At 36.7% G+C, this 26,429-nt stretch overlaps 3 protein-coding genes across 3 annotated transcripts; all 3 read left to right on the forward strand.

Annotated features, from left to right (window-relative positions):
• Window positions 1–434: 434 nt before the first annotated feature.
• Window positions 435–2,092, forward strand: LOC138307497 (apolipoprotein A-IV-like). Its single transcript, XM_069248276.1, has 2 exons — window positions 435–1,077; window positions 1,144–2,092. The coding sequence occupies exons 1-2, from the start codon at window positions 445–447 to the stop codon at window positions 1,249–1,251; spliced, it is 741 nt and encodes a 246-aa protein (XP_069104377.1). The 5' UTR covers window positions 435–444; the 3' UTR covers window positions 1,252–2,092.
• Window positions 2,093–12,413: 10,321 nt separating this feature from the next.
• LOC138307532 (zinc finger protein 728-like) lies at window positions 12,414–21,221 on the forward strand. The gene is made up of 2 exons (XM_069248332.1): window positions 12,414–13,077; window positions 18,217–21,221. Exon 2 carries the CDS (start codon window positions 18,218–18,220, stop codon window positions 20,825–20,827), a length of 2,610 nt encoding a protein of 869 aa, XP_069104433.1. The 5' UTR covers window positions 12,414–13,077; window position 18,217; the 3' UTR covers window positions 20,828–21,221.
• A 167-nt stretch (window positions 21,222–21,388) lies between these two features.
• Window positions 21,389–22,612, forward strand: LOC138307060 (mucin-3A-like). The gene has a single exon (XM_069247686.1). The coding sequence runs from the start codon at window positions 21,389–21,391 to the stop codon at window positions 22,610–22,612; it is 1,224 nt and encodes a 407-aa protein (XP_069103787.1).
• The last annotated feature ends 3,817 nt before the right edge of the window (window positions 22,613–26,429 follow it).

A 26,429-nucleotide genomic window follows, 5' to 3' on the forward strand; every position in this document is an offset into this window, starting at 1 on the left:
GTTACAATGTCGGCTAACTTTGGCTTGTTTGACTAAGTGGGACCCACCTACAGATGTTTAATATTTATTTGATTTTTACCAAAATATTCCGAATCATAATCGCTCATCTTGACTTCGATTTAGTCCTGTCCAGAATTTTATTTTCAACATTCTTCTAAATCATGAAAAAAAAAATAAGAAAGATACGGATATTGGGCTTTTAACAATGAGAATTCATTTCACAATTTTGCTGTGTTGTGTTATAGTGATAGTCAACTACTGCGTAATAATTAGGTTGCCGACAGGAATCATCAGATTGACCCGCGTTGTGAAAATTAGCATACATGTATAATATCAATCTGACCCATTTAGCAATGTTAAACACGGTCATGTCATAAATTTTGTAAGACGAACACTATTGTGGCTTCGTAGTTATTAATGACGTCAGTGAACATTGAAACTAAGATGGAGGAACAAACACAGAACATTGAAACTAAAATGGGAGAACAGATGCAGAATATTGAAACTAAGATGGAGGAACAAACACAGAACATTGAAACTAAAATGGGAGAACAGATGCAGAATATTGAAACTAAGATGGAGGAACAAACACAGAACATTGAAACTAAAATGGAGGAACAAACACAGAACATTGAAACTAAGATGGAGGAACAAACACAGAACATTGAAACTAAAATGGGAGAACAGATGCAGAATATTGAAACTAAGATGGAGGAACAAACACAGAACATTGAAACTAAAATGGGAGAACAGATGCAGAATATTGAAACTAAGATGGAGGAACAAACACAGAACATTGAAACTAAAATGGGAGAACAGATGCAGAACATTGAAACTAAGATGGAGGAACAAACACAGAACATTGAAACTAAAATGGGAGAACAGATGCAGAATATTGAAACTAAGATGGAGGAACAAACACAGAACATTGAAACTAAGATGGAGGAACAAACACAGAACATTGAAACTAAAATGGGAGAACAGATGCAAAATATTGAAACTAAGATGGAGGAACAAACACAGAACATTGAAACTAAGATGGAGGCACAGAAAGACAATCTTAAAACCAAATTAGAGGTACAGATGCAGAACATTGAAACCAAAATAGGGGAACATAAAGACAATCTGAAACCAAAAATGGAGGAACAGATGCAGAACCTTTCCGCCAAAATGGAAGAAATCTTGATTTTAAAGGGGACCGTTTATAACGTGCTTAGACATGTGAAACGTCGAAGGTCGTCCAATAAATGACAGTTTCTGTTGTTTTAATGGCTTTTTGACAAATACGAAAAAATATGGCACGATACAATTTATATAACGATACACATTTTTGGGCCGCGGTGGCCGAGTGGTTAAGATATCCCGACATATTACCACAAGCCCTCCACCTATGGGATGCGGGTTTTTCTCCGGTAACTCCAGCTTTCCTCCACCAACACACCCGACACGTCCCTACATGACCCTGGCTGTTAATAGGACGTTAAACTAATAAAACCAAACATATATTTACCTTTAACCATACATGATGTAATTTTCTAACTATACTGTAAGTAAACATGGAGATTATTTCTTAGTGAGTTACTGTGAATCATTCGTTATTGCTTATATAATATTTAGAGTCTTCTTTATTTTGAACATACTCGCGAATATATAAATTCGCTATAAAGATTCTAACTGACGATCGTGCGTATTATATATACATGTCCTAGTTTACAATTATTCGCGAAATATTTTAATTTGCGTTCGAGCTCTCTCGAAAAATGGCCCGAAAAAAATTGTATCTAACGAAACTAAAGTGGTTGACAGTCCAAGGGGCCGCACTGGCCGAGAGGTCGATATGTATTCGTGTGTAACACTCCGTCTCTAGATCTGGGTCGTTGTCTAATGTGGTTGCTTTGCCAGGTACTTCTCTCCGGGTACCCCGGCTTTCCTCCATTATCTAAACCTGAACTAACAAAAACAATAGAATGCTCTTAGAGGGTTTTCATTCTGTTTTATTCTTCAAAATATTACAGTATATTACAATACCGCAGTGTATGGATAAATTTTTGAGACTGTAGATTAATATGAACAGTCAAACCAGTCTATAAAAACCACCTTGGGGACAAAGACCGTTTTTTGCATAGCCAAGTGGTCTTTATATGCAGGTCAAACTATGCTGGTCATTTGGGACCCTAAAACGTCCTTATTAACCAACCAGGTGGTCTCTATATGAAATGAAGAGACGTAAGGTACGAAAACAACTGTTATCGTTCCTTCGGAACGAAATGTTAACACGACAACTTTTAACTATCAACCCGCTTATAACCGCGATTTGAGTAATAAGGAAATCCAACGATATATTTTGCTGAAATTTTGAATGTAAGCTAATCACGGCGTGATCTATCGATTGATATAATCACCTTAGCTGTGAAAATTCAAAACGACGAGATATTTTAGTGTAAAACCCCAAAAATCGGCATTTTGACCACTGATTTCTGTTTAATCTATCCTAGTAAATAAATTAATAAAGCTGAGAAGCTAGAACTCTACATATAAAAAGTCCTTGTAATTCTGAACAAAACGGCATTTCTTACTTTTGGAAATGTTATATACAACGGCCACAATACAGCCATGAATAAAGGTGGTATTTCGCAGGTTCTCGGTAAATTTCCACAACAGACGAGATATTTCGGGGTTCCAGGAGCCTTCCTTCGGAGCTATTCTGAACGATTGGACCGGCAAATGTACCATTCAAAAATGTGTGATATTTTTGAAATTTTCTGTAGAAGTGACTAAACATTATAAAATGAGTAAATAATGTATGCACTAATCATCAAATTTATGTTAGCCAATTGGTCTTTATATGCAGGTCAAACTATGTTGGTCATTTGGGACCCTAAAACGTCCTTATTAACCAACCAGGTGGTCTCTACAAATCCCCCTCGTGTTCCAGACTACTATTTACAAATCCCTCTCGTGTTCCAGACTACTATTTACAAATCCCCCTCGTGTTCCAGACTACTATTTACAAATCCCCCTCGTGTTCCAGACTACTATTTACAAATCCCCCTCGTGTTCCAGACTATACTATTTACAAATCCCCCTCGTGTTCCAGACTACTAGTTACAAATTCCCCCTGTAATATTCCGTCTTTGCATATTACAGAGTTAGCTCCCTTGCGAGTAGGCATCGATTGTTACGTCATTAGTTTGTGAGCGCAAATCACATCGTTTTCACCGAAAAGTATGTCGTTACGCTCGTAATCACATGACGTCACAATCAACACCTGTCCGCAAGGGCAGATAACGCTGTAATATGCAAATACAGAATAACTTTCTTACATACATGTATGTGGATATGAAGGATATGGATATTCTACCCGAGGGTATTATGAATTATATAACACCATCAAATTCACTGCCAATATATCATCAGATACCAATATATTTCTAGACACTAGATCTGCACTGACATCCCTCGCATACCACCAGAAGCATTCCCTATTCACAAGCTTTACGAATCCGTCGAATAGTGTCCGACAATACCGTCTCCGAACGCCGGTGCGAAGAGATGAAATGCCACCTTCTCTCTAGAGGATACAAATCGCATTTGATCGACCAAGAAATCGACAAGGTCCGCGCCCTAGATAGAGCCAATCTCCTCATATACCAAACCAGAACTGCCACTAAACGTGTTCCCTGTGTGGTAACATTCCATCCTAACTTACCACATCTCCCTTCTATCCTTAAGAACCACTGGAAAATCATTGAGTCATCAACAAAACTTAGACGTATTTTACCAGAGCCACCGCTACTAGCCGCAGACCAAAAAATGTAAAAGACCTTGTAGTGAGCAGCAAACTTCCTCCTCTTGCTCCTGCTGCACAAACGGGTTCATTCCAGACATGCAACAATAAACGTTCCATGATGTGTCCATACACAGCATCCAAAGACACATTTGAATGTGCTATCAACAACAGAGCATACAACATCCGACAGAACCTGACGTGCAAATCCAGCAATGTCATCTACCTCCTCTCGTGTAGGAAATGGGTGGTCCACTCAACGTCAGAATCAACAATCACCGCTGGTCTATCAAACAGAACAATCCTGACTATCCTATTGCCAGACATTTCAACTAACCCATCCATAGTTGGAAAGACATGCAGGTGATTGCAATTGAGCACTGTTACACAAACCAAGCGTCGATCGAGAGAGAGATTCTGGATTACCTATCTACAGACCCGCTATCCCAAAGGCATTAACGAACGTTAAATATACTAATCGACATCAATTGATCACTTGCTTTTCAATTAATTATCCCTACTTCCAGCATTTTCCCGTTCTGTTCTACGCGTTTTTTTGATCCTTGTCAACACACTTAGAAGATGGGCGACTAAATTTGCATCCTATACCTATGAGCACTATATATAAATTTCGCATTTGACGTCACACGTGGTACGCTTTCCAGTCATCGCTCATATTTTAGCGTTCTGCCGCACAGCATGGATACATTTTTGTAGATCCGGCCTTCGGCTGCCACTTGCCGAAGGGTTAATTGCGTTCCACTGTGCTGCTATATAGTTTAATATTTGTCTACTTTGTCCCGCATTACTGTTCGTATCCTATTATGTAATCGTGTTCGTTTTGTATGTCTTGATAAAGGGGCAGATCGCCTCGAAAATTTGACAATTTTGTTTTGTCCACACGGTTGGAATTACTTCCTTGTCCCACATGAATTATATAATAAGTATGTAAAATCTTGTATGACAATATCATGTACATGTATATGTTCTTACAAGGGATGTGTAGGTAGATTGATCACTGAATTATATAATAAGTATGTAAAATCTTGTATGACAATATCATTTACATGTATATGTTCTTACAAGGGATGTGTAGGTAGATTGATCACTGAATTACATAATAAGTATGTAAAATCTTGTATGACAATATCATTTACATGTATATGTTCTTACAAGGGATGTGTAAGTAGATGTATCACTGAATTATATAATAAGTATGTAAAATCTTGTATGACAATATCATTTACATGTATATGTTCTTACAAGGGATGTGTAAGTAGATGTATCACTGAATTATATAATAAGTATGTTGTAGTATAATACATATAAATGATAAGAATTTTAGAGTTTGAAATTTGGACTAATATATAATTACCTACATATATCTTTCAAGTATATTACATTGTGTAGGTCAAGCACATGTGTTTTTTATTTACAATAGTATATGTAAGTACATGTAAAGTCTATTGGAAACCACCTCTGTTAGGGTCATTGTATTGCTACTAATTACAAAGCCATGTTATTAATTATGTTACATGATAAGTTCTAATGAGTAAACATGTTTCCCTACGTAATACAGCATCTACGTTGGGTCAACTGTTCCAGGTATTGGCTTTCATACCCAAATACTGACATATGTTATCCCGATGTACTGCTATATTAACTCGCCAATAATCTCTGTACACAGTCGATTCCTAAGACTCCAATAAACGTATCGTACCATTCACTGAATCTGCGTTGGAGTTCTACATCTACTTTCCCTCAACATACATTTACACGAAGATAATAAACATCATATTGGCGCCGTGCTGAAAAGAACCTGGGTTTGGACACTTTGCGTCGACTACCACTATCGATCATTGGTTTCACAGGTACGTAGATTTGGCCTACTAGCTCTTTTACAAGTAAATATTTGTACCACTTATTTTATTTTTCTCGCACAAATAATATTACTGTTTTATCATGGCTTTATCATCACTGAGAACCGGTCTTATTCTTAGTGAGAATTATTGTTTGACTTTATACACATATACATCTTATGAACTAAAATAGACTACCAGTATGTAGTTTAACTTTGAAGTACACACATAAAACTTACACTAAAACACAGACATGCACCACAAGGAGTCGACCACATCAATACACATAACGCACACATATAGACATAAAAATAAACAATTTATAAGTTAAAACGATTTCGTTATGGAAATATTTGAGGGAATATTTTTATTCAATAACCTTGCTAATTATTTTTAACTACAATAAGCTACAATATTTCAAATCACTGGTTAAAAAATGTTCAATTATTTTATGATTCCTCTCCTGTGACATGTTCATGAATTTAGTTGATTGTTTGTATCATAAATCTTAGAAGTTCCTTAGTGTTTATTTACATATAATATTTACTATTCCACAAAAAACATTTTTACATCTTATATACTTTTGACAAGTTTCTCTCACGTGATAATGCACGGAGGTAAATATGTACATGGAAACTCGTCTATTTTTATGTTAGAGGCAGAGTAGTGATGTGATTAAACACACACGTTTATTTTTAGTTGCTCTAATCCTCATATAACAGATTCCGCACATTATACTTTTATATACATAAAACATACAACATAACACACATTATGATTATATTATTTATTTCATTATTGGAGGAAATTACTACCTGATGCATTTGAATGCAAGGTTAACACTTGTTAATTTTCTCCTACATTACATATTTTGCACATACAATTTACAAACTTACGGAACTTTCTTTCACTTATCATCTAGTTTCCTTTAAGTCTCAATCTAATTAGAGACGAAGCGTCATGTCTGAGTTTAAGACGGAAGTACGTACGTCGATCAGACTCTCTCATTGATTGTCATTCACTCTATGGCAACAGCATATCGTGAACATGTCCTCGAGGTCGGAATTAGTGCAAATTAGCTTATATATTATTTTGTAGTTTTTTCTCTCAAGTATTTCAATCAAATTTTCTACAAGTTTAAGCTATTTGTATCAATCTAGTTACATTAAATTACACATATTCATTTTATATCTTCATCAAATGATCAAGCATTATTAATGTCTTACTCATACACCACACATAGACATTTTATTTCACACAATTCACTTAGTTACCGGGAAAAAAAACTATAAATGCAAATAAAAAAAGAAAAACCCACAATGTTAAAAAAATGAAACATACTACATTGTACATAAATTACGCATGTATGCTAGAAGTTGTGTTGTATTTTTCATCTAGTTTTCACAGATTCAATGTCTGTTCTATCTCAAAATAGATATATAATAAGAACTGATAAATTGCTAACATGCATATATGCCATATCAGTTTTTTTCACTTAGTATCACGTTTATATGTTTTTAGATTTATTCTTCTTATCAAATAGTTAAGTATCAAAAGTTTTACTCGTAGATAATGAGACGACCATACATCAATACTTTACTTACGGTTATATTATCGCTTTGAAGCACGATTTACAACTTAAGTTTTACATTGTACAAAAATTAATAGTAGTTAATACATTTAACACCACAAGCTCATGATAGTTTTTTATGCATTTGTTGGCTGCTTACTACATTATAATATATATCCCTTTGGTTTTTTCCCCACAAGCTCTAAATAACAACAGCTTGATAGTTATAGATATATTAAATAAAATATCTCCAACTATCTCCTAGGCAAATCTACAGATAATATTACAACTATTGATTGATACGTACAATGTTATTGAGCGATTATTTTATTATCTTTCATTTTTCTATATAGTTTTTCTACATTTCTGGTGATGCCATGATATTCTTAGTAATATATTTGTGATTGGTACAATTATTTATAAGGAAAAGAGTGAAAAGTCTAATCTTTACAACTTGTCGCCTTTGATAAGCAAAAGAATTGAGAATCAGCCATAATCCAATCGAAATATGATCTGGACCCCATGCGACGGAAGTGTTAATGTATCCACGCCTGTCAACTATAATTCCGCCTCCAGTTATAGAAGTGGATCAGTAGCCCATCATAATTCTGACTTTATTTTGTCTTCGTTTATATTTGACTTGTTTTGTGTATGCCGTCTTCATTCTATCATTGGAGTTCCTGTTAATATATATATCTCCACAAAAGACACTTACATCTATTATTTCAACATACGTATATTTTCTGGATAGTCCCCTGAAGTGATTAAACACCAGGTGAAAATTGTTTTAAGGACTATGCCAGGCTATGTCAGAGTCAGAGATAGTGACGTGTTATTTCACGCAAATTTTCAATTATATCTCTGTGCTTGAAGACATAAACATTTACAAAAAAAACACCTACATATTCAACGGATAGGGAGGAGCCGATGCAGTCTAATGCCGGAATGTTTGTCTAAAGTCTCCTTATCCAAAGAAGTCAACACTACACCTTTCCACGTCAGCACAATTATCACCAACGGATTTGGAAATACCCGAAGCAGTCTAATGCCGGGAAAATTGTATGAATCTCCTTCTCCGATGAAGTCAACACAACACCTTCCACGTCAACATATATCTTCAAAGTGCTCAACGGATTTGGAAATACCTGATGCAGTCTAATGCCAGGGAAAACGTGTTTTATATTTTCATCTCCGGAGAGGACTCATTACACTTAGTTTAACTTATATTCTACAATTTTTACACGGAACTCTCATCTTAAATAATTCTTAGCCTTATTGTGCAAGAAATCACCGTTGGATTCAAGATGGTTGTACATCGTTTTCAGCACTCATTAACTTTTCATCACGCGACGGCATATTTATAAACATTTCTATATCTACGTTGGACATTTTAAAGTTATATTTTGAATACTGTGTTTTTAATAATCTATTTGGAACTCTATGTTTTACATACTATACTTATTATGCTTTATATATATTCTTTTCAAGCAACATTCATATCAATAATTTCACTTTCTTTATATATATTTTATTTTCAATCAAAATATTGAAAATTATTTGAAAGTGTCTTACTTTCATTTTTAACTTAACTGTAAATTTTCATTGTATGAATGTACATGCATATAAATGATAAGAATTTTAGAAATTTTATAATTTATTATATCAAATTATATCTAATTTGATATAATGTATAACATGGCGACGAATGTAGTATAATACATATAAATGATAAGAATTTTAGAGTTTGAAATTTGGACTAATATATAATTACCTACATATATCTTTCAAGTATATTACATTGTGTAGGTCAAGCACATGTATTTCTTATTTACAATAGTATATGTACGTACATGTAAAGTCTATTGGAAACCAACCTCTTTTAGGGTCATTGTATTGCTACTAATTATATAGCCATGTTATTAATTATGTTACATGATAAGTTCTAATGAGCAACATGTTTCCCTACGTAATACAGCATCTACGTTGGGTCAACTGTTCCAGGTATTGACTTTCATACCCAAATATTGACATATGTTATCCCGATGTACTGCTATATTAACGCGCCAATAATCTCTATACAGAGTCGATTCCTAAGACTCCAATAAACGTATCGTACCATTCACTGAATCTGCGTTGGAGTTCTACATCTACTTTTCCTCAACATACATCTACACGAGATTAAAAACATCATAATGTAAAATCTTGTATGACAATATCGTGTAGATGTGATCTTACAAGGGATGTGTAAGTAGATGTGTCACTGAATTATATAATAAGTATGTAAAATCTTGTATGACAATATCGTGTACATGTATATGTTCTTACAAGGGATGTGTAAGTAGATGTATCACTGAATTATATAATAAGTATGTAAAATCTTGTATGACAATATCATGTATATGTATATGTTCTTACAAGGGATGTGTAAGTAGATGTATCACTGAATTTTATAATAAGTATGTAAAATCTTGTATGACAATATCATGTATATGTATATGTTCTTACAAGGGATGTGTAAGTAGATGTATCACTGAATTATATAATAAGTATGTAAAATCTTGTATGACAATATCATGTACATGTATATGTTCTTACAAGGGATGTGTAAGTAGATGTATCACTGAATTATATAGTAAGTATGTAAAATCTCGTATGACAATATCATTTACATGTATATGTTCTTACAAGGGATGTGTAAGTAGATGTATCACTGAATTATATAGTAAGTATGTAAAATCTTGTATGACAATATCATTTACATGTATATGTTCTTACAAAGGTGTAGATGGATGTATGTATGTATGTAGTATATGTATATCATGAATGTATATATATAATAAGTATGTAAAATCTTGTATGACAATATCATTATATGTATATGTTCTTACAAGGGATGTGTAAGTAGATGTATCACTGAATTATATATAAGTATGGTATGACAATATCATTACATGTATATGTTCTTACAAGGATGTGTAAGTAGATGTATCACTGAATTATATATAAGTATGTAAAATCTCGTATGACAATATCATGTACATGTATATGTTCTTACAAGGGATGTGTAAGTAGATGTATCACTGAATTATATAATAAGTATGTAAAATCTCGTATGACAATATCATTTACATGTATATGTTCTTACAAGGGATGTGTAAGTAGATGTATCACTGAATTATATAATAAGTATGTAAAATCTCGTATGACAATATCATTTACATGTATATGTTCTTACAAGGGATGTGTAAGTAGATGTATCACTGAATTATATAATAAGTATGTAAAATCTCGTATGACAATATCATGTACATGTATATGTTCTTACAAGGGATGTGTAAGTAGATGTATCACTGAATTATATAGTAAGTATGTAAAATCTCGTATGACAATATCATTTACATGTATATGTTCTTACAAGGGATGTGTGTAAGTAGATGTATCAATGAATTATATTATAAGTATGTAAAATCTTGTATGACAATATCATTTACATGTATATGTTCTTACAAGGGATGTGTAAGTAGATGTATCACTTAATTATATAATAAATACATTTTGTATCTTAAATCTTGTATGACACTATCATGTACATGTATTATTCTTACAAGGAATGTGTAAGTAGATTTATCACTGAATTATCTTATAAATATGTTTAATCTTGTATGACAATATCGTGTACATGAGATAGTCATGGGTGTAGAGATCCGAACCCCTGGAGTATCGAGGATGCGTGTTAGTAGGTTTAAGGTCCCATGAATGAAAAACATTTTAGGAGCTGACAAATATATGAAGATTAGAACGACAGGAAACTAAAGGTTCCTACCATTTCCAGTGATGTCAAATCTATAAAAACAAACACATTTTAATTTTGATGAACCTAACCTTTATCGATCTGAACGCTTCTATCTATTACAGTTATATAGGAAAGATTACGTAATTATGTTCTTATGCTTTAATTCATTTGTAACGTCTACTTTATAAACTAATCAAGCCAAAGTGAAGTTTATGATGGTATAAATGACCATAATGACGTCACTATATAATGTTGACATGGTAACGTCAACCGATCACTGTCAAAACCATAATGGCCAAGGTGTCAGTTATACCCCCATAGACTTCACTTTGCCTTGGTTAGTTATACAGTAAAAGTGATAAGTTAATATAAATATTGTAAATATAAGCATGAAACTAGCGCGCATAATGAATATTAATTGTCTACAAAACTGGCATCTATATATAGACCATTGATTCTATAGGAAGATAGTTTGATGCTTTTGAGTGATTTTTTTCTCTGGTCATTGAGTATTAACATTGCAGATGTTGAATATGTAATCTATGTCCTTAGTATGTTCTGTATTTGCATATCATAGAGTTATCTGTCATTGCGAGTGGGTATTGATTGTGACGTCATGTGTTTGCGAGCGTAACGTTATACTTTTCGTAGACTGGTTCCCTTCCCTTAGTTTTCTACCCTCCGCCAGGCTGCGCTCCGCTCACTCAGCGAAGCGTAAGCAAGGGAGTTAACTGATACGGGAACTAGTCTATACTTTTCGGAGAAAACGACGTGAATTGCGCTCACAAAATAATGACGTTAAAATCGATACCTATCCCAAAGGGAGCTAACTCTGTAGTATGCAAAGACGGAATTACATGTACAGTATTTGCACTTACATGTAGGGATTAATTGTGACGTCATCATTTCTGAGCGAAAATTACGCCGTTTTCCACAAAAAGGGCGACGTTACGCTCACAAATTACGACGTAGCAAACATCTACTACTCAACCACAAGGGCACATAACTCTGCAATAATGAAAGGTGAAATACTGGAGCATCACATGCAATAATCAAACTTGGATAGAAATATAAGCGTGGCATAATGGATAAAGTAACCCTAATGAAATCGTGAAGACTGTTTTGAGAAAATGTGTATAGAGTGACCTTACTGATATCCAGCGGTTACTACAGGACTCGACTGACCATTATGGTCTCCGGGTCTCTAGTCAACGTTGAAACGTCTATTTATCAGCTTTGTTGACGATTACCAATGTCGCTCTCATTATTGTTGAACTGGTCATTAGAGAATGTGTTGAATTAACCAATCAAGCGGCGTTACAAAAGACGACGACATATTCACCTTTTTGAATGATTATAAATTCTGAAACCGATTGAAATACTCGTTACTATGCAGTAAGATAATATCTTCTATTTGGCTTCCCTCCCTCCTTTTACCTGACGTCACGTCATAGTTCATCAAAACGTCACAATAGAGTTCTTTTAACTAGTAAATCGCTCTAGGTAACTACAAGCAGATATACATTCATGTCACCGAAACATTCGCCACACGGAATGATAAATAAGTAAGCCAGTCCACAAGTTGGCACTTTCAAATAAGCTTAATCGTCGTATTAAGTCGTTGATATGTATAGAGCTATAATATCATACATGCCGACTAATGATCCGAGGAGCTTTAACCAACATTCCCACATATATCTGTAAGCGGGGCTTTAACTTCTCTAAGTCCTATCTGTACGAAGTACACCAGCTAGATCAGAGCCAGCTGGGTTCAATTTGACAGGGAGCCAATCCTATGCTGGTGAAGGGCATACAGGCACCGTCCGTGAGCAGACGATATCAATTTTGGGCCTTGTGTATTCTCCACCAAGCACTCTACTATATAGCTACTTACAGCTGAACGCGCATGTCGGCTAGCTCGGCAGTTCAGCCTCGAGACTTGTCACACGCACGCGTGCACAAACAAAAGTTTGGAAAAGTTGCAAAGTTTGGTGTGGAGCCGAGCCGACCTCATAGTTAACCTCTATGTGCTGAGTCTAGCGAAGTTTTACTACGGCTACACCAGAAGGTATGTTATATACACCACAGAGTGACTTCATATAAGCCTAAAGTACATGAATATTTATTATTATGATATTGAGCATAGTTAGACAAAGCGACTAATTGCTTTGTAAGCAGAGAGACAAGTTTAAAATCCGTCTAGCAAAAATTATCACTTCAGTTACTTAACAGGTTATAGAGTACGGAACTATCTCAAACTTTTCAAACTGTGCTTGAGTAGGACAAAGTAAGATATATACTTGGGGAGGAGTGGCCTACATTTACATACTGTGCACCTACACACACATACATACACCCCAGCAATACACAGGCTTCGCTCTGCACTCTGTCCCCTGACCCGCGCGCTACACATTAAGCGGCTTACAGCTATATTTAGCCTGCTGTTAACTCAACTGCGAGCCCTATCATGCTTATGACTTCAATAGATTTGTTTAAAAGACTTGGTAAAGTCCGAAAAGTGTAGTTCTCAGGCGATACAGAACTGAAGTTTGTTCCATGTTCAGTGTTGCACGTCTTTTTATCGCACGAAAAGAAAAGTGTAATACAACGTAAAACACTTATCACAAGCGTACTGCATGGATCACAGACTTTTGGTTCTAATTGTACGACTACTTTTATATTATATCTATTTGTGTAATACACAATAATCCATATAATTAAAAGCAAATAATTTAAGTCTCATTAATTAACAGTTATAGACTATTTTGATTATTACCGTATACGTAGTCGGTTGTGTTCGTGGGGACAATATTTTCGCGATTGTATGGGACATCACTATGATCGCGAACATTTGACCCGCAAAATGGATGAAATATATATATATTACTTCCTATTCTGTTTTGCATATTACAGAGTAAGCTGCCCTTGAGTGTAGGTATTGATTGTGACGTCATTTGTTTGCGAGCGTAACGTCATACTTTTCGGAGGAAACGACGTGAATTTCGCCTACAAATTAATGACGTCACAATGGATACCCTACCCGCAAGGGAGGTAAATCTGTAATAATGTAAAGACGGAATAGTCAAATCGTGAAGCCATTTTCGGTTTTAGTAAAATTCGTGACAATTTTGACCATTTGAAATAAACACTGTACAGTTACTTTGAAATCATTAAAACGATTTGATGATATCGGACTTTCTATTATCACTAGTAGAATAGATGTAAATATCAGGGATCAAGCTAGCTCAGATTTTTTACCGTTTATGGGTAAATTTCCCCTCTGGCCTAAAATTTCCCTGAATATTTAAAAATCCACCTTTTGAAGCTAAAAAATGACCGTTTTTTGTTACACAATTTCCCCTGTGACTTATTTTTTCATGAATTTTGTAAGACTTTTCTTCGCAAATTTCTTCATATATATCATACAGCTACTGCATATTTAATGATAAAATCAAATTTTTCATTATTGAGCTTAAAATCTTGCTTAACTAAATCTAAAAATAAAATTAGTTGTTTTACATTACTTTTTCGTCAAAATTATATGTAATTTGGACCAAAATAAGAAGATTCAAATTCCCCTATATTTTGCCAAACTTTTCCCCTATTTTGGAAAATGGTAGTTTCCCCCAAAAACCTAGATTGATCCCTGAATATGCATGCAAATGTATTGTTAGGATACGTTGATAATTTATCATTATATGAAGTTAAAAACTGTTTTATAATATAGTTATTATTGCATTGCACGCTTAACTCAAAAATGGCTGAAACAATGCTATTTTAAGAAAGAACCTGTACGCGCATAAACAATGTGAAATTTTAACCTGAACAGATACTGCAAAAGATATTATACCTTAGTTTGGTACATTTGTGATTTTAAATAAAACTGTCAGAAGCCGTTCCTAGTTATGTCTGTAGACAAAAATACCCTTTCATTCAATGTCATATCCAGTGGTGCTCGTTCCGATTTTTGTTTTTTTGTTTTTTTTTGCGAAAAATCAGACATTTCGATATAGTTTTTAAAAATGTCTAATTACTCTCATCAGATAAGAATATTGCATCGCATGTATTATAATGTCAGATTAGACTGTGTGTCGGGTTTAAAACTTAAATAAAACAAAATAATGTCCTTTGTATGAACATTAACTGCAATGCCTATGGTTATATGTCAAATCGGTACTGTATATCATTAGCCCGATATAGTGTATGCGTATACCATGAGGTCAGTATATCAATTGAGCGATGCTGAAAGATAAAATTCTAAAATAGAATTAGGATATGTGATAACTAGATTTACTTGAATAAATTTGTTATGATACAAACATTCCATTTATGATGAGGATAGATAAGACAGCTTGATCTCCATATGAAAAAAAATATACTCAAGTTGATCCTTATAATTCAGCATAATACACAATCTCGAGAAATCGCGAAATTCTGACGGACTCTTTTTAGGTCATCTGACCCGAAGGATCAGGTTGACCTATAGTCATCGTGATTTGTCCGTCGTCGTCCGCCGTGCGCCGTCCGTCGTGCGTAAACTTTTTCCTTTAAAACGCTACTCCTCCTAAATCGCTAAGCGGATGTAATCCATATTTGGTGTGAAACATTATTAGGGAAGGACAATCATATTTTATATAAATGAGCTTGGTCCGACCCCTAGGGGCTGAGGGGTGGGGCCCCAAAAAGGCGAATTTTCTTATTTTAAGCTTTAAAATCCTACTCCTCCTTCATCCTTTGATGGATTTCATCCATATTTGGTGTGAAACATAATTGGGGAAGGACAATCATATGTTATATAAGCTTTGTTCGACCCCTAGGGGCTGAGGGGTGGGGCCCCAAAAAGGCAAATTTTCTTAAATTTAGCTTTAAAAACCTACTTCTCCTTCATCCTTGGATGGATTTCATCCATAGTTAGTGTGAAACATCATTTGGGACGGACAATCATATTTTATATAAATGAGCCTGGTCCGACCCCTAGGGGCGGAGGGGTGGGGCCCCAAAAAGGCAAATTTTCCTAATTTTAGCTTTAAAATCCTACTCCTCCTTCATCCTTGGATGGATTTCATCCATATTTGGTGTGAAACATCATTGGGGACGGACAATCATATTTTATATAAATGAGCGTAGTCCAACCCCTAGGGGCTGAGGGGTGGGGCCCCCAAAGGGCAAATTTTCTTAATTTTAGCTTTAAAATCCTACTCCTCCTTCATCCTTGGATGGGTTTCATCTATATTTAGTGTAAAACATTATTGGGGAAGGACAATCATATTTTATATAAATGAGCCTGGTCCGACCCCTAGGGGCGGAGGGGTGGGGCCCCAAAAAGGCAAATTTTCCTAATTTTAGCTTTAAAATCCTACTCCTCCTTCATCCTTGGATGGATTTCATCCATATTTGGTGTGAAACATCATTGGGGACGGACAATCATATTTTATATAAATGAGCGTGGTCCAACCCCTAGGGACTGAGGGGTGGGGCCCCAAATGGGCAAATTTTCTTAATTTTAGCTTTAAAATCCTACTCCTCCTTCATCCTTGGATGTATTTCATCATATTTGATGTGAAACATTATTGGGGACGGACAATCATATTCTATATAAATGAGCCTGGTTTGACCCCTAGGGGCTGAGGGGTGGGGCCCCAAATGGGCAAATTATCTTAAGTTTAGCTTTAAAATCCTTCTCCTCCTCCATCCTTGGATGAATTTTATCCATATTTGGTGTGAAACATCATTTGGGAAACACAATATATATTTTATATAAATAATTCTGGTCTTAACCATAGGAACTGAGGGTTGGGGCCCCAAAAGGCAAATTTTCTTAATTTTAGCTGGCCCACTTCCTGTTTTAAGGTTTCAGTCTCCGATCTCAATGAAAATTGGTCTATAGGGGTTTTAATTGATGCCGAACAACATGCAAACATTTTCGTAAAGATTTTGATATTCCAAGATGGTCGCTGGCCCACTTCCTGTTTTAAGGTTTCAGTCTCCGATCTCAATGAAAATTGGTCTATAGGGGTTTTAATTGATGCCGAACAACATGCAAACATTTTCGTAAAGATTTTGATATTCCAAGATGGTCGCTGGCCCACTTCCTGTTTTAAGGTTTCAGTCTCCGATCTCAATGAAAATTGGTCTATAGGGGTTTTAATTGATGCCGAACAACATGCAAACATTTTCGTCAAGATTTTGGTATTCCAAGATGGCCGCTGGCCCACTTCCTGTTTTAAGGTTTCAGTCTCCGATCTCAATAGAAATTGGTCTATAGGGGTTTTAATTGATGCCGAACAACATGCAAACATTTTCGTCAAGATTTTGGTATTCCAAGATGGCCGCTGGCCCACTTCCTGTTTTAAGGTTTCAGTCTCCGATTTAAATGAAAATTGGTCTATAGGGGGTTTTAATTGATGCCGAACAACATGCAAACATTTTCGTCAAGATTTTGGTATTCCAAGATGGCCGTTGGCCCACTTCCTGTTTTAAGGTTTCAGTCTCCGATCTCAATGAAAATTGGTCTATAGTGGTTTTAATTGATTCAGAAGGGGGAACTTTAGGTAAGGACAATCATATTTTATAAAGGACCGAGGTAAGACCCATGGGGATAGTATGACCGAGGTCCAAAATGGGAGCTTTGCTGAAATTTGGCTTTAAAATCTGACTCCTCCTTATATTAATCCTTGAATGGGTTTCGACCATATTTGGATGAAGGGCTACCAAGTTTGTTCAACAAATGACATTTACCTTTTTCAGAAACTTACATATTCAACTAAGGAGTTCCTTGTATTGTTTATATTAATTGTTAACAATTACTTTATACTGTGACTTTGTTGTTTTGTGCCATGAGTCAGATGACCGTTAAGGCCCATGGGCCTCTTGTTTTCTATGAAATCACTACGCGGTTGTTTTAGCTAATCAAAAGCGACGTTACAAACGACGACGCCATTCTGTGGGTAGTCTCAGTCAATCTGACTATTGTAATAATCAAGCGCCTTGTTGAACGACACTCATTTATGAGGTGTATCGCAGATTTGTAATCCAATGAAAATGCTCGTTATAAATATTGGTGATATTGATGGAGAAATGAATGAAAGACAACTATAGCAATTACACTTTTGTTATTTAATCATTTATGTATAGATGCATACAGTTGTCGTAAATGACCTTATATTTCTGCTATCATAGATGTACCTTTTATGTTTTGTTTTTATAGGATGGATGAAGGAAGACCAAGGTTTAAGCAAGAACCACTGAGTCCCGGCAGCAGACCCGGGCATGATTTAATGGCAATGCAACAAACTTACCACCAGGGGGAGCCTCGAAGCCAAGGTGGCGCCATCGATATGTCTCAGGGCGGCGGGAGATCGGCCACCATTACTGCTGGTATGCCTTACATTTCTGACACTATGACGTCATATGCACCATCCACACATGACGTCACTCCAGCATACGTGATGCAAGATCGTAACCTCATGTTGGGGATGTATGGTTACACTTCAATGATATCCGAAGGTAAGGGGTCAGGCCACGTGGATATTCTCACCAATGGAATGGAGAGCAATGAGCCTAATGGATGTGACGTACCCCCGGAAACAGTACAGCCAAAATTGCGTAATACAGCCCTACCAGGAATGGGCAAGCGATCGCACCTGCCAAAGCGGTACAAATGTGCTATGTGTGCCTATCGGACTAGGTACAAGTCCGACCTTAACCGCCATGTTAGGAAGCACGCCGTGGCTACGTTCAACTGTGAGATCTGCAATATGCCATTTAAAACCATCGGCAACGTTGAATTCCATAAGCGCAAGGAGCATGCAGATCTGATTGCGACGCCTGCTGTGACTACATCCGGGTCGACCGTGAAAGAGCAGACTCCGAAACATAGTTGTAAGTACTGTGATTACAGCACTTCTTACAGTTCCGATCTGACTCGCCATGTTCGGAAGCACTTATCGTCCAAGTTTCATTGTGACATATGCAATCGACCGTTCATGACATTCTCAAGTCTGACCACTCATAAGCGGACGACACACAGCGGCGACAAACAGGTCTTGGAGGTTATTGGAAGCGATGGCGAATGTGTGATGGCTGAGGATGTCAGGTCAGTGACAGAGGACGGGACTATAGAAGATTGTGTTGCCGATAGAGAAATGGATGAGGCTACGTTAGGCCCACAAGTAAATGGGACGGCTAACGGTCGACCAGAGGAGGAGTCGAGAGAGGACGTCGGCTGTGAGGAAAAGAAAGGCGATAAGAAAATAGAGGAGGATGAGAATGGAAATATTGCTGATATCAATCGTGTCTCTTTGGAAAATGAAGGCAACAATACAGACCAGTCGTTAGCCGCAAAGTCACCCCCGGATGGTCTCGCGTGTACTAAATATACATGCGAGTACTGCGACAAGTCTTTTGGTCGAAAACTTGTACTAGATTATCATCTGAAAAATATTCACAAAATCGGAAAATCTGGGCAGGAAGACACAGACGTGTTTGTGGAATACCCGGATGACGATTATGATTTGGCCTTGGATATGTCTATACAAGAACTGGAAAATTCAACGTCTGATGGCTTAGCTGAGCGTACACTAGAAGTAAATGGTAAACTACGACATCAATGTCATTTGTGTGCATATGCCACCAATTATAAAAGTACATTTGACCGGCACGTGCGCAAACACGACCTCGAGTGTCATATTTGTGACATATGTAGGATGCCTTTCATAACCTTTGGTCATCTACAGCGTCACATCAGAGAAAATCATCCCGAACATTCACAGAGGAGTTCTCGGAAGGAAACCACAGACGGCAGGTCTGTGCTGTACGATTTCCCACCGAATGACAACCGGGTCGCTCACTCGCCACCACCATCCCGGTTTAAAATGGAAGTTCAAATACCTTCACAGGGCTCCTTCCGAGGGTCGACAGTCAACAAATCCACAATGTTGTCTCCAGTGAAGAGCCAACAAGGCGACGGTACAGGGACGTGCTGGACCAGCCAGAGACGTCTGCCCTCTGTAGAGGAAGGCGTCACTTCTAGTCCACCCTCCAGTGGACGTTACGCCAAGCTTGTGTCAGACTATGACAGCTTCGCCGAGAAGCCATTTGCTTGTGCCTTGTGTTTTTACAGAACTGGTGACGTGGCGAGTCTCGTGGAACATGCAGAGAATCACCTGACTGGATGTAGTGTGACGCCAGTTCCGGACACGTGCATGTTTAAGGTTGGCAATTCAATGTCAAATGGTGCAGTTGACCTAAACCGTCAAGTAAAGTGTCCGACAATACCGACTTATAGTGTATTTACCTCCGCTTCATCAAGCGGACGTGACCACGTAGACGGGTCGGCTGAGTCCCTCCTTTCAAATGACATATCGCACTCACATTATATGTATTCTAATCGCACGCGTGCATACATGCCAAAGACTTTGAATCCAAGTCAAATTGATCATTCTGGCAACCAATGCCTACCAAACAACAAGTATCAGGTTCAAGAGAAAGTTTCCAAAGAAACCAAAATGGACACTCAAATCCCACCACAGCAGATGCAGTTTCCTAAGGTGATGGCTTCCGTTACAGAGAAAAGGTTAGACCGGATGATACCCACCTTCTCTGTACACTACCGGAAGGACAAAACCAACAAAGTGCGGCCGTACTTGTGTCTGCTTTGTCGGAAACGTTTCCGACATCTCATGTTACTGAAACAACATTTCAAAGTGACACACAGCGAATCGCAGGTCGGAAATACACGTTTCTATACATGTCGTATATGTAAGGAGGTGTTCGACAACCCGATGTTACTGCAGGAACACCACGATATTAACCACTAGCAATGGGACTCCTACCCCAAACTACAACAGGAATAATATAGCATCAACCACTAGTTTGCATATACCACACATCAACCACTAGTTTGCATATACCACACATCAACCACTAGTTACTATAGGAACACCATGACATCAACCAGTTAGTTACTACCGGAACACCAGGACATAAACCACTAGTTACTACAGGAACATTAGGACATCCACCACTAGTTACTACAGAAACATTAGGACATCCACCACTAGTTACTACAGAAACACCACTTCAACCACTTGTTATTACAGTACATGTAACACCACGACATCAACCACTAGTTACTACATTAACACCACGACATCAACCACTAGTTACTACAGTAACACCACGACATCAACCACTAGTTACTACAGTAACACCACCACACTAGACACATCAACCACTAGTTACTACACTAACACCATGACATCAACCACTAGTTACTACAGAACACCATACACAACCACTAGTAACTACAGGAACACCATGACATCAACACTAGTTACACAGGACACCTGACATCAACCACTAGTTACTACAGGAACACCATGACATCAACCACTAGTTACTACAGTAACACCATGACAACAACCACCAGTAACTACAGGAACACCATGACATCAACCACTAGTTATTACAGGGACACCTTGACATCAACCACTAGTTACTACAGGAACACCATGACATCAACCACTAGTTACTACACTAACACCATGACATCAACCACCAGTAACTACAGGAACACCATGACATCAACCACTAGTTATCACAGGGACACCTTGACATCAACCACTAGTTACTACAGGAACACCATGACATCAACCACCAGTAACTACAGGAACACCATGACATCAACCACTAGTTACTACAGGAACACCATGACATCAACCACTAGTTATTACAGGGACACCATGACATCAACCACTAGTTATCACAGGGACACCATGACATCAACCACTAGTTACTACACTAACACCATGACATCAACCACCAGTAACTACAGGAACACCATGACATCAACCACTAGTTATCACAGGGACACCTTGACATCAACCACTAGTTACTACAGGAACACCATGACATCAACCACTAGTTACTACAGGAACACCATGACATCAACCACTAGTTACTACAGTAACACCACGACATCAACCACTAGTTACTACAGTAACACCATGACATCAACCACTAGTTACTACAGGAACACCATGACATCAACCACTAGTTACTACAGGAACACCATGACAACAACCACCAGTAACTACAGGAACACCATGACATCAACCACTAGTTACTACACTAACACCATGACATCAACCACTAGTTACTACAGGAACACCATGACATCAACCACTAGTTATCACAGGGACACCTTGACATCAACCACTAGTTACTACAGGAACACCATGACATCAACCACTAGTTACTACAGGAACACCATGACATCAACCACTAGTTACTACAGGAACACCATGACAACAACCACTAGTTACTACAGGAACACCATGACATCAACCACTAGTTACTACAGGAACACCATGACATCAACCACTAGTTATCACAGGGACACCATGACATCAACCACTAGTTACTACAGGAACACCATGACAACAACCACTAGTTACTACAGGAACACCATGACATCAACCACTAGTTACTACAGGAACACTATGACAACAACCACTAGTTACTACAGGAACACCATGACATCACCACTAGTAACTACCGGAACACCAGGACATAAACCACTAGTTACTACAGGAACACCATGACATCACCACTAGTTACTACAGGAACATCTTGACAACAACCACTAGTTACTACAGGAACACCACATCAACCAGTAATTACTACAGGGACACCACATCAACCAGTTATTACTACAGGGACACCACATCAACCAGTAATTACTACAGGGACACCACATCAACCAGTAATTACTACAGGGACACCACATCAACCAGTTATTACTACAGGGACACCACATCAACCAGTAATTACTACAGGGACACCACATCAACCAGTAATTACTACAGGGACACCATGACATCAATCATAAGTTACTACAGTAACATCATGACATTCAGAAATGTAATAATCTCCCCAGAATTGGACATAAGTGCTGATGTGTCGGTTTTTAAGTAAACCTTGGGTGGTATGGCTTTGAATACCAGGTATATAAAAACTTAAGTTCCTTGAGTGAGCAGTATTCTCTTGTTCTCATGAAACATTTCTATGATTGCAAATTTTATCTGTAAAATCCTGAGAAATGGTTGATTCATATACACTTATAGCCAGATTGCAAAATTCTAAAATCGCTGAAATTTAATTTTGTCTTTTTTTAGCAAATTGTGAAAATCCTGATCTGCCAAAAAACTGTTTATACAGTATTAATGTTGTTCATATTTGCACATGGGTATACAGTACATGTAGTACTGACTTTATTCCGTCCAGGTTCATACATCATATATCAAACATACATGTATAATACTCTCTAATTTCCATAGCAACTGAATGTTTGAGTATCACCTAGTCAAATTAATAATTTTTCACTTTATGTACATGTACTGTTGTACAATGTTTGCAATAAAATCACATTAAACATATATTTTCTCATGTTATTATTGTTTTAAGAAATTTTTAAGTTGTGCTTTGGAGAGCCCTTAAAAATAAAACAAGAAGACATTCATCATCAATGTTAACCAATAATTTACTGACGACTCATTAACAAATCAAAAGCATATTTTGTTCAATAGTTTTGGACCTAACGGGTTGCATACAAATGAACATGAAATGGTACCAGTTTTGAATATATAAAACTGTATCCAGTTTGGAATACTAAATACACTTGTTCTTATCCAACACAGAGATGCATACATTTACTGTAGCCCAAACTAAAAAATGGCCCTATAACTAAATTCAGGTCACATACAATGTGTATATACAGTGCATGTACATACATTACTGTTTTTTAAGTCATAAATACGTAGAGAATCAAACATATAATTATACCTTGTATTTTGTAAATTCAAAAAGATCACATTTATATATTGAATGCTCACGGTAGAGTATATCATGGGGAATCCTCAACACTCCAGGGGTTACTATTACTGTCGTTATATCCATCCCTCGACTATTTCAGAGCAAAACTGAAGGCAGTTCAGAAGAAAAATCAGACCAATCATTAGCTTGCAAAGACTTCCTTTGAAGATTACAGTGAGAGCAATGCCCAACTTCAAAGCCACACAGTCAACCAGTGTACTTATATGATTCCTTTGATGTTCATCAAAGGACTAAAATATCTGTTGCCTCCAATGTTACTAGTGAATAATTCAGTGGTGGATATATAGACAGTGGTAGTAACCCCTGGAGTATCGAGGATTATTACGGGGGAGAAGCTCCACTACACTTGTATACTAATGTACTACTAAACACTATAATTGTACTACTGTAACAGTGAAACCTCTCTAATCTAACATCCTGTCAAATCTGACACTACTGAATTCTCATCAATAGTCAATAACAATACCAGATTTTTTAACACCCTGTCTAATCCGACCAAGAGACACACGCACAGCCATTGTGTTGGATTAGACAGGTTGTACTATATCACCAATATACATACAATGCCATATACATTGTATACTGTAATATAAGACTATTTCAGAGCAAAACTGAAGGCAGTTCAGAAGAAAAATCAGACCAATCATTAGCTTGCAAAGACTTCCTTTGAAGATTACAGTGAGAGCAATGCCCAACTTCAAAGCCACACAGTCAACCAGTGTACTTATATGATTCCTTTGATGTTCATCAAAGGACTAAAATATCTGTTGCCTCCAATGTTACTAGTGAATAATTCAGTGGTGGATATATAGACAGTGGTAGTAACCCCTGGAGTATCGAGGATTATTACGGGGGAGAAGCTCCACTACACTTGTATACTAATGTACTACTAAACACTATAATTGTACTACTGTAACAGTGAAACCTCTCTAATCTAACATCCTGTCAAATCTGACACTACTGAATTCTCATCAATAGTCAATAACAATACCAGATTTTTTAACACCCTGTCTAATCCGACCAAGAGACACACGCACAGCCATTGTGTTGGATTAGACAGGTTGTACTATATCACCAATATACATACAATGCCATATACATTGTATACTGTAATATAAGACCATTGTATACCAGAAGCAGGTACAGTATAAAGGTGAACTTAAACCTCATTCACTTTACATATAATGTATATATAGGTCTGTTGGTTGTGATAGCTATACATACATCTCAAATGTTAGCTAGGTGGAACCAATAACCAACATCTGTATGAGCTAAGAGGTAAGAGCTTAATAATTTGAGGACCGATAGATTGTCTGTTAACTACAGAGAAATACTTAAATAAGGGAGAGAACTGTTAGAGGCAACTTCATTGTGGAGATCATTTAAAAAAGGAGGATAACCTATGATCAGTAATAACAGGATATAGGCTAAGTAATGATTACAATAAGGGGAGATAAGTAAGTCAAGTAATGATTCCACAAAAGGTATAGGAAAATATACATCCTAGTTAATAATAGATAAGATATTTAACATTTATTTATTAAAATCATATTAATATGTTAATACTGTCATGAAGAAACAGATGAGTTTGTGTAGATACAATGTTATTCCTTTGCAAAATAAAAAAAAAAAATTCTTGCTCACAAAAGGCATAGCATACAACCTGCATACAATATATAGCACCTAAACAGTACAGTTATCACCAAATCATCAACCACTCCCTGGAGTCTCCCAGCACCATATACATCACTCATTCCCACGCCACACTGGGGTATATTCCACAAAGACGTACACATACAAAATATAATGGAGTGTATGAGTAGCACAGGGATTTAGTACCATTCCACGACATTAACATCACAAAGACTATCTGACACATCCTATTCTGAATTTGAATATTACAAAGTTATTTGCCCTTGAAAGAAGGTGTTGATTGCATTTTTACATGAAAGAGTTATCTGCCCTTGTAGGTAGGTGTTAATTGTTGGGTCATGTTTATTTGTGGGTAATGTCACATTTTTTCAGAAACAGCAATAAAGTTTTGCTTACAAAATAATAGCGTCAAATTGTGCTACGTTCCCATAGGAGAAGATAATATATATTTGTACTATGCAACAGGTATCAATAGTTGTGTAACAGTCGCAGAGGAGACAAATGGAGATCACTTGATGATTACTCGAACAGAACATTGAAGTTGTAGCATGTAATGCCTGGAGAAAATATCCAAATATCAACAGTATCCTGGGTTGATAGGGTTGCTGCTCTGTTACCAGAACAGAATTAATTGCTGTTATAATATTTTTTGAAAGAATTACACTTCAACTAAATACAATTTCTGTATATTATGGGTATAGGTTTTTATTCTGGCTCAATCAAATTCTATGTGCGAAACCAATGGTTACTAGATAGGAATACATTTTAAATAGAGCAATCATTATGAATAATTTATGAATTCTCAGAATTCCCAGAAAAAATTGCAAATTATACAATCTGATTTCAGTAAGACATCCCTGCCCCTAAAACTAT

Source organism: Argopecten irradians, chromosome 14 (genome assembly GCF_041381155.1).
Source record: "Argopecten irradians isolate NY chromosome 14, Ai_NY, whole genome shotgun sequence".
NCBI classification, from domain to species: domain Eukaryota; kingdom Metazoa; phylum Mollusca; class Bivalvia; order Pectinida; family Pectinidae; genus Argopecten; species Argopecten irradians.